The sequence below is a fragment of the Lithobates pipiens genome, unplaced genomic scaffold, assembly GCF_037356315.1.
Source record: "Lithobates pipiens isolate NorthernLeopardFrog02 unplaced genomic scaffold, aLitPip1_a1.2 Scaffold_8, whole genome shotgun sequence".
NCBI classification, from domain to species: Eukaryota; Metazoa; Chordata; class Amphibia; order Anura; family Ranidae; genus Lithobates; species Lithobates pipiens.
The window spans coordinates 431657675-431671828 of record NW_027507903.1 but is presented as its reverse complement, the minus strand read 5'-3'; the positions used below and the strand labels follow the sequence as shown (position 1 = coordinate 431671828).

At 40.2% G+C, this 14154-nt stretch overlaps 1 protein-coding gene across 2 annotated transcripts in view; it reads left to right on the top strand.

The window, feature by feature from the left end:
- TBC1D9B (TBC1 domain family member 9B) overlaps positions 1-12779 on the top strand; it is a 174377-nt gene extending 161598 nt beyond the window's left edge. The window contains exons 19-22 of one of the 2 annotated variants that reach the window (XM_077474302.1): positions 529-579; positions 980-1036; positions 1828-1934; positions 7246-12779. In XM_077474302.1, the coding sequence (XP_077330428.1) occupies positions 529-579; positions 980-1036; positions 1828-1934; positions 7246-7944 (914 nt within the window). In that variant the 3' untranslated portion in view covers positions 7945-12779. The remainder of the gene's footprint in view (positions 1-528; positions 580-979; positions 1037-1827; positions 1935-7245) is intronic. The other variant, XM_077474303.1, reaches the window with a different exon arrangement.
- The last annotated feature ends 1375 nt before the right edge of the window (positions 12780-14154 follow it).

Genomic DNA, 14154 nt, shown 5'->3' with positions numbered 1-14154 from the left:
CCCAGGTTTAGATCTTCGTGTTACTAAAGCAGTATTGACTGTAAACATGTTTGTTTTACTGAAATATGCATATTCTTATTGATCTTTGTGCTGCCTTAATTACTAAGACTGTATCTGTTATGATTCGTGATATATCAATGTGTTTAGGTGTGAGATTGACATTTCCGTCTTCCACCGCCAGATATGGCTGCTGAAAGGATGCTCGTTTAAATGTACCTGACCTGACTTACTGCCAAAATGTGCTTATGGTAATATCAGGTCAGAAGTACAGGGCTTAATCTTGACTTGGTGACAGGTTTGAGGGCCTGTTCACAGCCAAGACCTTGGATGCACGGAGGGATCAGTTTGAAAGCAAAAACAGGTTCTTTTAGGTCCAGCATTGTTGTTGCTCTAGGCACCTACAAGGTCGTGTTAGGTCCATTTTAATAGAAGTTATCTTTATTTGACTTTCCCATCTTTTCTTCTCCTCATCTTTTTCTCTTGTCCTCCTGCCACCCTGAAATTTGTCCCCTCTCTTTCTGACTGCAGTATCTCCTTTTCTCTCCGAACTGGATCTTATTCTGCAGAGTGAGTTCCCAGGTTAGTTATTTTAATTGTGTGGGAACAGACCACCCAATGAGTGTGTAAAGCAGTCATTGTGCCATCATACAGGTTAAGGTGTCTTGATCATTTTTAAACATGTAGATGGCTTTCAAACATTTAGATTAGATCATATTTTTAAGTGTATTTTATTTATTAACCATCGTAGATGAAATGGTTTGGTATCACTAGTTGTTGCCCACATATGGGAAATGTTGCTATTTTGTATGCTTAGTAATCTATATAAAATACAAATGACCAAAAAAACAAAATCAGTCTTCACTTGACTGAATACAGAGTTGTTTATGAAGATGTTTAGCATACAAAATATGCAAGTGATTTTATTATGGTCCTTTGAACCTTAGTTCTGTTTTCCACCTCTGCTTTCTTTTTTTCCCAGATTCAGATGGGAGCAGTGGGTCTACACCTGAAAATGGAGACTCCCAAGACAAAAAAGGTATTTATACAATTTGAGTTCTGAGGTTGTTCTTGTCCATTTAGTCAAAATAGTTTCCATTTGTGTGTGTGTGTGTGTGTGTGTCTATTGGGATTAAAGTAATGGTTCACCAGTTAGCCATGAGGAGCTCTGCATAACATTTATCCATGTGGAAGTGCGCCAAACAGAAAAAGAACCAAATGAAAGCATGCCAGAAGTCTATCACCATATCTACATGATCCAATTGGGATGTGTAGGAAAAGGTGCTGAGGTCAGATGAGACCAAGAAAGTTCTCTAATGTTCACAGTGATGTGTACGGAAAACATCTACTATCAACACCTTTTATTAAAGTATGGTAGTGGTAGTATTATACTTTAAGGCTGCTTTTCAATTGGACAATTGTTAAAAATAAATGTATGATGGTAATTACAGGTGAATACTGCATTAAAACTTTTTCAATCTTCAAAAAAAAAAGTTAAGCTTGGGCAGAAGTTTATCTTTCACCCGGACTTTAATCCTGCAGACCAAGCCAAAAACAACTGGCGCTGTTTAAGGACAGAAGGTGACTGTCCTGCAATGAATTTGTCAAAGCCATAACTCAGTCCAACTGAGAATCTGTGGGATTATTTAAAAACCAGCAGCAGTATCACCCTGCAAGACTGACTAAAGGAATGGGCCAAAATAATTGTGTAATTCTTATACAAAAAAAAATAAAAAAAAAATTGCAGCGAATCTGCCATCTTGAACATTATAAAGTATTACTTAAAATCATTATACAGTTGATGTAATAATAATAATTTCAATCTTTCAGAGGAGAAAACAAATAACACTACTGACTACAAGTATTACTTGCGGATGTGGGCTAGTGAGAAGGAGCAAAAGAAAGAAACTATAAAGGACATGCCTAAAATGAATCAGGTAAAAATAGAAATGTATTATTATTGGATCACTACAGGGTTTTCCAAGAAAGCCTGTGATGTGAAAACCTGGAAGGCTGCCATAACTGACACCATCTTCTAAATAATAATTTAGTGTCCTGGATGTTTCTTGATTTATTATTTTCTAGGCCACTGACCCAAAAAACTATAAAGATTATAGTATTGTTATACAGGATTCATAGCCCCAACAGTTTGCACAGTGCTTTAAATCGTGGGCAGACGGTACAGTTATGATACAATTCAATAAAGGAGGAATAAGAGGGCCATGCTTGTTAGAGCTTACAATCGTATATGAGGGAGATGAGCATTGGCAGCTCAAATATTTCTCAGTTTCGTCTCCTTTTAATTTCTGGTTAGCAGAATTGATTTAATGAAACCAAGCATCTGAACAACGCCTTTCTTGTGTTTTTCTACATTTTCTTACCAATGTACAGTTCGTGACTTTAATCGGCTTAGATTAACCCTTTTGTTGCCACTGGTGTAAGGCTTACATCAACAGCAGCACCTGCATGCAACCAAACTCCCACCTTTAGCAACCCAGATTATGTTTATCCTTTCTTACTGAGCTGCTAGCTTGCTAGTAGAATTGATTCACTTGTATGTGTAATGTACTGTTTAATTATACTGATGAGTATACAGAAGCTATTGAGTTAATTTTGTACAGTATCTCACAAAAGTGAGTACACCCCTCACATTTTTGTAAATATTTTGTTATATCTTTTCATGTGACAACACTGAAGAAATTACACTTTGCTACAATGTGAAGTAGTGAGTGAACAGCATGTAAATTTGCTGTCAACACACAGCTATTAATGTCTAAACCACTGGTAACAAAAGTGAGTACACCCCTAAGTCAAAATTACCAAATTGGGCCCAATTAGCCATTTTCCCTCCCTGGCATCATGTGACTCGTTTGTGTTACAAGGTCTCAGGGCTGAATGGGGAGCAGGTGTTAAATTTGGTGTTATCGCTCTCACACTCTCATACTGGTCACTGGAAGTTCAACATGGTACCTCATGGCAAAGAACTCTCTGAAAAAAAGAATTGTTGCTCTACATAAAGATGGCCTAGGCTATAAGAAGATTGCTATGACCCTGCAATTGAGCTGCAACACAGTGGTCAAGACCATACAGCAGTTTAACAGGACAGGTTCTGCTCAGAACAGACCTTGCCATGGTCAACCAAAGAAGTTGTGTGCACGTGTCCAGGTTGTATTTGGGAAATAGATGTATGAGTGCTGCAGAGTGCTGACAGCATTGCTGTAGAGGTTGAAGTGGTGGGTGGTCAGTCTGTCAGTTCTCAGACCATATGATGCACACTGCATCAAATTGGTCTGCATGGCTGTCATCCCAGAAGGAAGCCTCTTCTAAAGATGATGCACAAGAAAGCCCGCAAACAGATTGCTGAAGACAAGCAGACTAAGGACATGGATTACTGGAACCATGTCCTGTGGTCTGATGAGACCAGTATGAACTTATTAGCTTCCAATGGTATTAAGCATGTGTGGTGGCATCCAGTTGAGGAGTACAAAGACAAATGTGTCTTGCCTACAGTCAAGCATGGTGGTGGGAGTGTCATCGTCTGGGGCTGCATGAGTGCTGCCAGAACTGGGGAGCTACAGTTCATTGAGGGAACCATGAATGTCAACATGTACTATGCCATACTGAAGCAGAGCGTGATCCCCTCCCTTCGGAGACTGGGTCACAGGGCAGTATTCCAACATGATTATGACCCCAAACACACCTCTAAGGTGACCACTGCCTTGCTAAAGAAGCTGAGGGTTAAATTGATGGACTAGCCATGCATTTCTCCAGACCTAAACCCTATTGAGCATCTGTGGGGCATCCTTAAATGGAAGGTGGAGGAGCGCAAGGTCGCTAACATCCACCAGCTCCATGATGTTGTCATGGAGGAGTGGAAGAGGACTCCAGGGCAACCTGTAAAGCTCTGGTGAACTCCATACCCAAGAGGGTTAAGGCAGTGCAGGAAAATAATGGTGGTCACACACAATATTGACACTTTGGGGCCAGTTTGGACACTTTCACTTAGGGATGTACTCACTTCTGTTGCCAGCGGTTTAGACATTAATGGCTGTGTTGAGTTATTTTGAGGGGACAGCAAATTCACACTGTTATACAAGCTGAACACTCACTACTTTACATTGTAGTAAAGTGTAATTTCTTCAGTGTTGTTACATGAAAAGATATAATAAAATATTTACAAAAATATGAGGGGTGTACTCGTGTTTATGCTAATTACCCATGCAGTCTCTGCTTACTGGTTAGTAGTGATACAATGCCTGTGCTATATCATAAAGTGCAAGTCCAAGGCTGGGTTCACACTGATGCGAATTGGATGCAGGGTTCCTCATATCCAATTTGCATGACGGGAGACTGTGACCGGCTCTCAATGGAACCGGTTCACACATCTCTGGGGCGGCTGCGGGAGGGCACAGCAGAAGGGTCCTGTGCGTCTTTGGGTCCTTTTCAGGTCCGCATTCAGGCAAAAATTTGGACCTAATTCAGACCTGAAATGATGAACGGGGACGCACTTGACCCCCTGTTGGGCCCCTTGGCCACACATAGTTTGAACCCAGCCTAAGGGTCAGTTCTTACCTGTCCCAGAAACGTCTTAAACAATAAAGGGTACATTTCACTAAGCTATGCAAAAATAACTTTAAAATCGTACATCACTGGAGAGTTAAATCTTAAAATGCTGGGTTATGCTCCACCTCAAGGGAATTGGACACTGGCAAATAGCAAAGCTTGACGACACCCAGGACAGTATCCAGTCCCCAGTTGAAGAACAGGAAAGCATTTTAGCCGCTCTGGTTCCTACCTTTGGCATTCACTTTGGCAGGTGGTTGCATCTGTGAATTAGCTGGTCAGGGGCCTATACAGATCCAGGGATTTGCTGTGCTGCAGCAGAACCCAGTCCCTGAGGACTGTCCAGGGTTTGTCTATCCAGGAAAGTCAGGGACCAATCTAACAGCACCATGGCAGTGCTGTACATCAATCACCAAGACAGCAAGTCAGGCCATTCAGAAGCAGAAATCATTCTAATTTGGGTGGAACTCAGTGTTCCGGTTTAGTCGACCTTACACACTCCTGATGTTAATGCAGACTTCCTAAGCTGCCAGTGGCTGCTTCTTGGAGAGTGTACCCTCCACCTGGAGGTATTTTCACAAGCTTTGTCTTCCGATGTAAATCTGATGGTGCCCAAACTGGATAGATGTGTGGTAAATGGCCCTAGTCACTCTGTGGAATCGGTTCAACCTTATTTATGCATTTCCCCTCTCAAACACCTACAGTATCCAGTATGCTTTGGAGATTAGAGAGTCATGGCATTATAATCCTCGTTGCATTGAATTGGCCCAGGAGGGTGTTGGACTTAGACATAGATTCCTTGCACACTCTCGGTGGGCCCTACTGGACCTGTTTCCACCCTGCTTTGACCGCTTGGATTTTGAAGCCCAAGTCCTGAGGGACAGAGATATTGTTGACTCCATGATTTCCATTTTGCTATCAGAAAGCTTTCCTTTCATAGGTTTCCACTACTTTTAAAAGGCATAGCTTCCTTTGTGCAAAGAGAGACATTTTTATCCCAGGAAATACTCAGTAGCATGGGATTTATCCATCTTTTAGTCAGGACTGAACAAGTCCTTAGGCCTGTGGATAAAAGGTCAAATTTCTGCCTTGTGCTCCCTACTAACTCCATGACACCTCAGTCTGATGTTGTTGGTCCGTCAAAAACTGTGTCATTTAAACCCTTTCAGGATATTTCTCTCCCTCTCTTGTCACACAACATTGCCTTTCTTGTTACTATCACCTGGATTAGGAGGTGTCTGTTCTTTCAGTTTGTCTTACAAGGACCCTTTTTTGTGCTTCAGAAAGATGAGGCTTTTTTTTTTTTGAAAAGATGGTCTCGGCATTTAATTTAAACCATAATGTTGCCTTCCTTTTGTCTGGTTCCAAAACATCCTAAGGTGATTGCTCTCCACTGCCTGGATGTGGTCAGTGCTGTATGCGTCTACCTCCTGGCCAAGGCATTGACATCTTTTTTCTATTGCCTGAAGGCTCTTTAAGGGGACAGCCTGCCTTTGGACCCACAATTGCTAGGTGGATTCAGAAAATCATTAGGCATACATGCTGAAGAGTATGGTTCCTCCCTTTTCTGTGAAAGTCCACTCCATCAGAAGTGGTTTTTGGTCTTTTCATCATCAGGACTTGGTTTCCCAGATCTGTAAGGCAGCCAGTTGGTCTTCTGTTTATACTTTCTCTCATTGTTACCAGGTGGATATTCAGGCCACAGCAGACACCAGCCCTGAATAAAAGTTCTTACATGCAGTCTTGAAAGGGTCTTATCAATTGTTCCACTTCTTGTATTGTAAAAGGATTGTTATTGTTGGTACTGTTAGCTGTTGTTTTGCTGTTGCCCACCCCTCATGAGATTGTTTTTGAACATTCAAGTAGTCTTATACTCACCATATGTTGATTTTCATTTTTTTTTTTTTTTTTTATGAAAAAAAAATTAGCCAGTTTCCCATCCGCACATTTCAATGTGGATGAGATAATCCTTTCCGCTGGTCTATTGTATTCTGACAGCGGGAAAATGTCTCCAACATCAGAATACAATGATCAGTGTTGCCAGCCATAGCCGACAGCACTGATTGTATGGTAAACACCCAACAGGCTGGTTGTACACAAGTGGATTGATAGAGTGACTTGTAAAACCAGTCTGCCTATACATGGGTTGAAATTCATCCAATCTCTGCTGGACTGGTCAAATGTTGATCCATGTATGCCCAGTCTTAAGAATTAACTCTCCTTTATCCTGTGATGTACAATGAGGAAAACAGGCTTTTTGACTGCCTGTAAAATCCCTTTTTTCGAGTTCATCACGGGGCACAGATCCCACTTGTCTGCTTTCACTATGATATTGCTTGCTGCCAAAACTGAGGAAATGCATAGAAAGGTTATGCTCAGAGGTGTCAAGCTTTGCCATTTCCCACTGTCCAATCACCTGGAAGTGGAGCATGACCCAATTGTCTAAAAGTTAACTTTCCTGTGTCCTGTAATGTACTTGAAGAAAGGGATTTTTACATCAAAGTCAAAAATGTTGGCAAGTAACACATATGGGTTAGACTTGGAAGTGAACCCATAAGTGTGCTTCATGTCTTTGCATTGGGGTCATGTAACAAAGTTCAGACTTCACTAGTTCTTTGGCATTTAAATGTAAATCTTTCTAATATTTTCTGTTGGTACTAACCTCAAATGTTATCTTTCACAAAGGAACAATTTATCGAACTATGCAAGACTTTTTACAACATGTTTAGTGAAGATCCAGTTGAACAGGAACTCTACCATGCAATAGCAACGGTTGCCAGTCTCCTTTTACGCATTGGCGAGGTGGGGAAAAAGTTCACCAATCCTCCTCTGAGAAATTCAGGGGACACCCAGGCAAATGTCACCGGGGAGCCCTCAAGCGAAGAAGAGGAGCATAATTCCAGCCCGGAGTACAGGCAGCAAATGGCTTCTGAAAAGAATCCATCCAGTGATGCCATCTCGGTTCCATGCAACTCCCAAGCTGGACATATGGAAGAAGACTTTCAGAAACTGAGAATGGAAAGTGGAAATCCAGAAAGAAACAGCCCGCCCACTCAGCCCACCTCAGATGATGAAACCAAGGATGACACTTCAGTCTCCTCCTACTCCATGGTCAGCGCCAGTTCCCTTCAGTGTGAGGATATTGCAGATGACACAGTATTAGTTGGGTGTGAAGCTGGCAGTGCAACCCCCAAATATGGCAGCACCATTGATGCCGAATGGTCTATCTCATTTGAACAGATTCTTGCTTCCGTGCTGACTGAGCCAGCCTTGGTCAGCTACTTTGAAAAGAAAGTGGACATTGTTCAGAAAATGAAGCAGAAGAAAGTTGAAAGACAAATCAGTTCCTCCAGTGAGCATGAACTTTCTTCTGTCTCAGGATGAAATCTGTTTCTAAGTTATTCAGAAGCTGATGACTAATTCATGGGATTGTTCCATCCAAAACAGAGTTAAATTTTGGGTAGATGTTGAGAAGTTAAATTGCACAGCACCTTGAGACTTCAGAAGCTGTCCACATCTGAATCTTCATTCTAGTGGCAAATATCAAAAGTTCTCACTTTTCCTATTGGGTGGTTCATATTGCGAGGTATGCAGGAGGAATGAGGGCATGTGATTGGAAGACGCAGGCCCAGGAATTCCAGCAAGAAGAAAGAGCATCTCTGAGAGATAAATGGTGATTTAACCCATTAGCATCTACTCAAAACCGACAAAATTGTTGCATGGAATGACCTTATATCAACAGACAGCAATTGTTTTTAATCACCTGGTTCCATTTAAGATACCCCTAGCTCCAGATTTTGTGCATCTCCCACCAGTAGCCCCTGCAAGCTTCAGGAAAGCACTGCTAGTTGGAATAATCCTGCACTGCAGAATAACTTGACTGTAGCCTACACCTCTGCATGCTTATCTTCTATTTTAATGAATGGGTTTTATACTCCTCCTATATGCGACAACATATCACTGTGTGCTTGGCTGCTCCTAGCAAGAGTTCTCCTGTTGTGTCGAACATACAGCACCAACACACGACACTGGAGTTCCAATGTGTGTTAAAATGGAGTAACCGTTGCCTTTTCCTCTGGTGACTCTTTGCTTGTCTGTCTTGTGCCTAAATTATGTACTGTTGGATCTTGTTTCTGCTACCAAAGTGTAGCCAGTCAGTAAGTACTGTGTCATAGGCATGTAGCTAAAGTGCAATATATTGGTATACAGAATAGTATCCCATTTTTTTTTCCTGAAAACTCCCAATCCATTGTATGTTGAGTTACATGCTTATTTCCTTTCATTTTTTCCCCCCATTTACATATATTTTTGTTTTCAAGATTTGTGGTATAGTTGTGACCTTTCCATGAATGTTTTTTTCTTTTTTCCTAGTTTAATTACTACTTATTTACACTAGATACAGCCATCATTTTGGCATAATGCACTATACTGCTGCTAAATCACTGTGTTTTGTAACATTTCAGGTATCTCTCCTATTTTTCCTTTGTCTTGTCTTCTTGTTTAAATTATGTTGTCTTCACATTCCATTTCTACAACATAAATACTCACATGTTGGTATTAAACTGTAATATAAAGCTTGACCTGTGACTTGCATCTAGTATTTGGCAAGCAGCAAAGAAATATAGAACAGGTGTAGGAACTGCTTACACTGAGAGATGGGGTTGCAAATCAATTTGCAAACAAAAGACACAAATCCCTGGCCTTAAACCAATAAAAGCAGTTTTCTCTTTACAGATTTATTTAGAGAAGAATGCAGTCGCCTCTATCAACCAATTGGACTCCTCTTTATTTGGCTACAGTACACTGATATGTGGTTGCTAATGTTTACTGCAATTTCACATTGTCTATGCATTGCGCCTATTAATAGCCATGTTAAACTAACACTCTCACAAGAAAAATATAAAGGCCTCTGTTGTTGACCACCTACTAAAACTGCTAGTTGACTGGCCATAATGCTTATCTTCTGCCCTTGGGACATTCTGAGATCATGACCTGGAGCAAATATGCAGGTCAGGAAATGCTGAGATAGGTATGTACCGCAACAAGAGAGACAGCATGACTGCCAGGTAACTGGCACTCAATGTTTCTCTAAAAGCAAGTTTCCTTAAATTACTACACTATTGATTTGGAAGGGTTTTTTTTAACAGGTGAACAAAGCAAACTGAGGTGGTAAAATAAAGTTTACAGTAGTATAAACCTCACTGACTTACAAGAGAAAACATCTGCTAATATGGTGGTATGGCACTTTGCCCCAAAGGGCTTTTTGCAGAGTAATAGCCATGACCATAGTTCAATGCTGGGTACCTTGTGAGAGTCTTGCTTATTTCCACATAGAATGCATGTGCTCAAATATTGTGAAAGCTAATGTACCTTTTAAACAGTGTAATGGAGCTTCAAAAGGACTCTAGGGAGTCAGCACAGAACAGTGTAGGTTTGTACTGGTGCCTTATAGAGCCTGATTCTGTAGGCATGTATAAAGTTTAAAGTATTCTCAAATTTTGACAGAGATCCTGCTATTAGAGGAAAGGAATAGTTCCGGCCATCAGAGAGCATATACAATAGAAAATTTGGGTGAATTGACAATTTCAGCAAACCTGTATGTTATACTAATCTTATGTGTTGCTAATCTAATACATGGTGAGCATAATTACTTCCTTCTATATGCCTCTGCTGCAGCCCAGAACCTTAGTTTTTCCATCTTCTAGGTTTGCATTAGACACATCATTCCACGATGCAAAGATGGTGCCTTGGTGAGAATCCAGATGTGCTTGCTTTGCATTGTGTCATATGATAAGCCTGTCTGGCTATCAGAAGACTCAAACATTTGAAAGAAACTGGAAGATATCTGTTCACAACCAATGAGGTCAGTTTTAACCTGTGTATCCAAAGTACAGGTTCATGGTAAATAAAAAGCATGCATAAGCTGCAATCACTGGAATCAATGTCTTCTTTGCTTCCTTCACCTTAGAAAGCTCTCCAAACAATGCACATGCCTAGCTAATTAAGTATAATTAAGTCTGCACTTTAAGGCCTTATGCACACTGGATGTTTTCACAGCTGCTGTTTTTGGCTTCAGATGTTTTTTTCCTGCAGCCAATAAAGTCCCCAGCATGTTATCCTATGTATCAATGCACACATAGGCTGTTATCAGCAGTTTTTGGTAGGGGCATTTTCTAGCTGGAAAAAAGCCAGAAATAGTGGGTTTTGAGAGGAGTTTTTCAGCTGTAAAAACGCTGTAACTCTGCATTTATCAGTGTTTTTGAGCCATAAGCTTTTATGGAAGTATAGTTTTGCTAAAAAAAAAACACTTAAAAATGCTAGTGCAAAAATGCTGAAAAACTCACGCTACAGCTTTCTACAGCTAACGCTACTGCCATTTTTATACACGTGACGTTTTTAAAAAGCCAGTAGCTTTAGCTGTAGAAAGCTGTAGCTGTAGAGCGAGTTTTTTTTGCAAAACTATAGTCCCACAAAAGCTTATGTCTCAAAAACGCAGATAAACGCCCAACAGCCGCATTTTTAAGCAGTTTTCAGCTTTTTTTCACAGTTAGAGCGTTTTTGCTATAGAAAAAAAAAAACATCTGAAAGCAAAAAGAGTAGCTGTAAAAACGTCCAGTGTGCATGAGGCCTAACACCAAAAAAATTGCATTATTTAAAAGTGTTCATGTAAAATTTCCCACCAAATCTAACAATTAATTAGGAGTTCATTTATGAAACTGTGAATGGAATGTGTAATTACATGTGTCAAACAGCTAGTGACTTGTCTGATAGCAGAAATAGTTTAGAAGATAAGCTGTCCAGTTTGTTTATGCTACAGGATGTTTCTTTTTTGTGCCATTTTAATGTCCCCAGCATTTGTTTAGCACTAGTGAGCTATTAAAGAGACACTGACACTCTGCCCATTCAGGACAAAGTGACAGTGCTTCCTGATAATCAGCCCTGCCAGCAAAATATAGTCAACCTTTTCCGCTCCATTCAGTCCCCTCACTAAGTTACTGCAACGTAGCAAAACTTAAATATTATTGGAAGTATGTCCACCCTCCTCCTTCTCTGTATTTAATTAGGATGGGTGTCTGCATTGAGAATTCAGCAAGGGACTGTGGGATCAATGAGTATACTTTGCTGGGGAGATGGGCTATCGGGAGGTACCTTTATCCCAAATGAGAAGGGGACAGTGTTTTTTTAAATAAATGTCTTCTAAGTCCCACTATTCTTTTATCCATATCACGTGAGCCCCCATATGCCGTAAGCAGCATAACAGAGAGCAACCAGCAAGAAAAAAAATGGGGTTGATATTGATTATTGCATTTATTAGTCATCATAGTTTTTTGCCTCATAAAAAACTATAACTAAGTAATATGCATCTCCATCCAAAATGTTTTCTTGTAATTTTGCAATGAGTGGATGAGGGTTTAAAAATCATCAGGTTTTTCACACTTTTGTGCTTCCCCCATTAAGGATATTTTTCTTGCTAGCGACACCCATCATCTAGACAGGAAATCTTCCCATTGGAGACACAACAGTAAAAACCCAAAATGAGGTTCTAACCCTTCTTTAGTCAACCCAATTCTAAAAATAAAAAAATGTTCTAAGTTTTACTTTAAGTGCATGTCCATGGAAATCAGCCAGTGATAATTTAGTAACCATGTTTTTTGTATTGTGCATACATGCAGACCCTTCCCATACAGTAATCACTGCTTTTCGTTAGCCTTGCAGTATGATTTACAGAACATATTCATGTGTTAAAATATTAACCACAACTCGCTTGTTATGCCAAGAGGACCACTCTCACATTGTAGCGAAACTTTTACCTAGATAAATCTGTTAGCCTTGGCTTCTGCTTTTGGTAGATCGTATCTAGGATAAAGCGAGCTTTTATAAGCCATCTTCTCTGTGTATAGTAAGAATATCATGATACTTTTTATATAGTTGATTTTCATGGATTTAAATGCTACACATTGCTTCACCAGACACGTTACTTAAATTACAGTCTTTCAGATAATACAAACTTGTCTAGATTCACTTTTCTGTTAAACGCTATATGGTGTATGAACTCTTGTGTTTACCTTTATTCTAGATGGCATCAATGGCCAACATTGATCACAACATAATTTATTATTATTTTTTAATCTGCTGAGTTGATAATATGTATGGTTTTTAATCACCCAATGGTCTTGTATTCTATATAAAAGATCTAAATAAACTTTGAATGGCTGTCATTTTTTTCCTTTTTTTTCCCCACAACTTGTAAATCGACCTACTTGCGAACAAGATGAATAAATTGTGTCCACAGACGTTTGTTACTCTTTATAGAGCTGGACAACATATATCCTCATTGATCTATAATACAATGGACCTTACTAAGCACTGGGCATAATCTAAACTTTCAGAAATTAGCGATTTGCAGGTATGAAATCAATGATAATATCAAATAATAAAGAATTCCCTTAGCACATCTACTCCAATTTCTCGCACTCACTTAGATGTACATACGTTTGATGACCTGCAAATGAGGATTTTAGCCTTAAAACCCCTATACTTAATCTACTCCTTATATCTGCCTTAGGTGAAATATAGAACTTCCCCAAAAAGCAGCAAATATAGGCATTGAGATGTGCCTTAATGTGCAAATAGTTTATAAATGTGCCCTTTCAATATCTTGGAGGGTTCAGAAAACAGATGACAGCTTGACAGGCTAGGGAGGTGTTCTTAAGAACCAGTTGGTTCAAGTGGCATGGTCAGTGAAGCAGACAGGCATCCAAGTTCAGCACCAAGCTGGACAGATTTGTCTCCCAAGTCCAGGGGTCCTCAGGCATGTAGATGCCCTAGTGCCATCTTGGATCTTTCCCTCCACTTCAACTCCACTCCACCTGCCTTGCCTGCTCTGCAGGATAAATGCAGATGGGATCTGTCACGGACTCCCATCCTCAACAGGATTATGTTGGCCGTATACGCTTCCTTTGTCCTGTACCGGCACGAGCCTTAGCCCACCCAGTCACTAGATGTAACTCAGTGTAGGGTGAAAGAAAACATAAGACTCTTTATTCAAACACGTGTACCAACAGATATACACTCAGAAGACAATTCCCCCCTCCTTTGCTTAATGACACATTACAAAAAGCACACAGGTGTATTAAAACTTCTCATCAATAGACTGTCTTATTAACAGGGAGTGCTGCTGGAGGAATTCTCCTCCCTGCCCCCAGTTTACATGCTAGAAACACATAACATCCCATAATAGGTTGCTCCCAAGGCAGACACAAGCAATAGAACAATGGGATACAGCCACACTTCAAACGATATAGTTAAAAGTCCACAACAGTCCATGAGACCAAGCTCATAAAATATGTTGGAAAGGTGAAATTATTTATCTTCATATTTTCTTGAAGAATATTGTTCAGAAATATCAATGTCCCAAGTGAAGGAGCCCCCTCACTCTTTCAGTACAACCACACACACAGAATCCAGAACAACAGTGTTAAAATCATACTTAGTCTGGTGTGGCTGTATGGTGAGTCGGGTTAAGCAGACCCGACTGGATTTTTTTTGGTCACCCTATGCCCCTAAAAGACAGGGTGACTTGCACATAAGAGG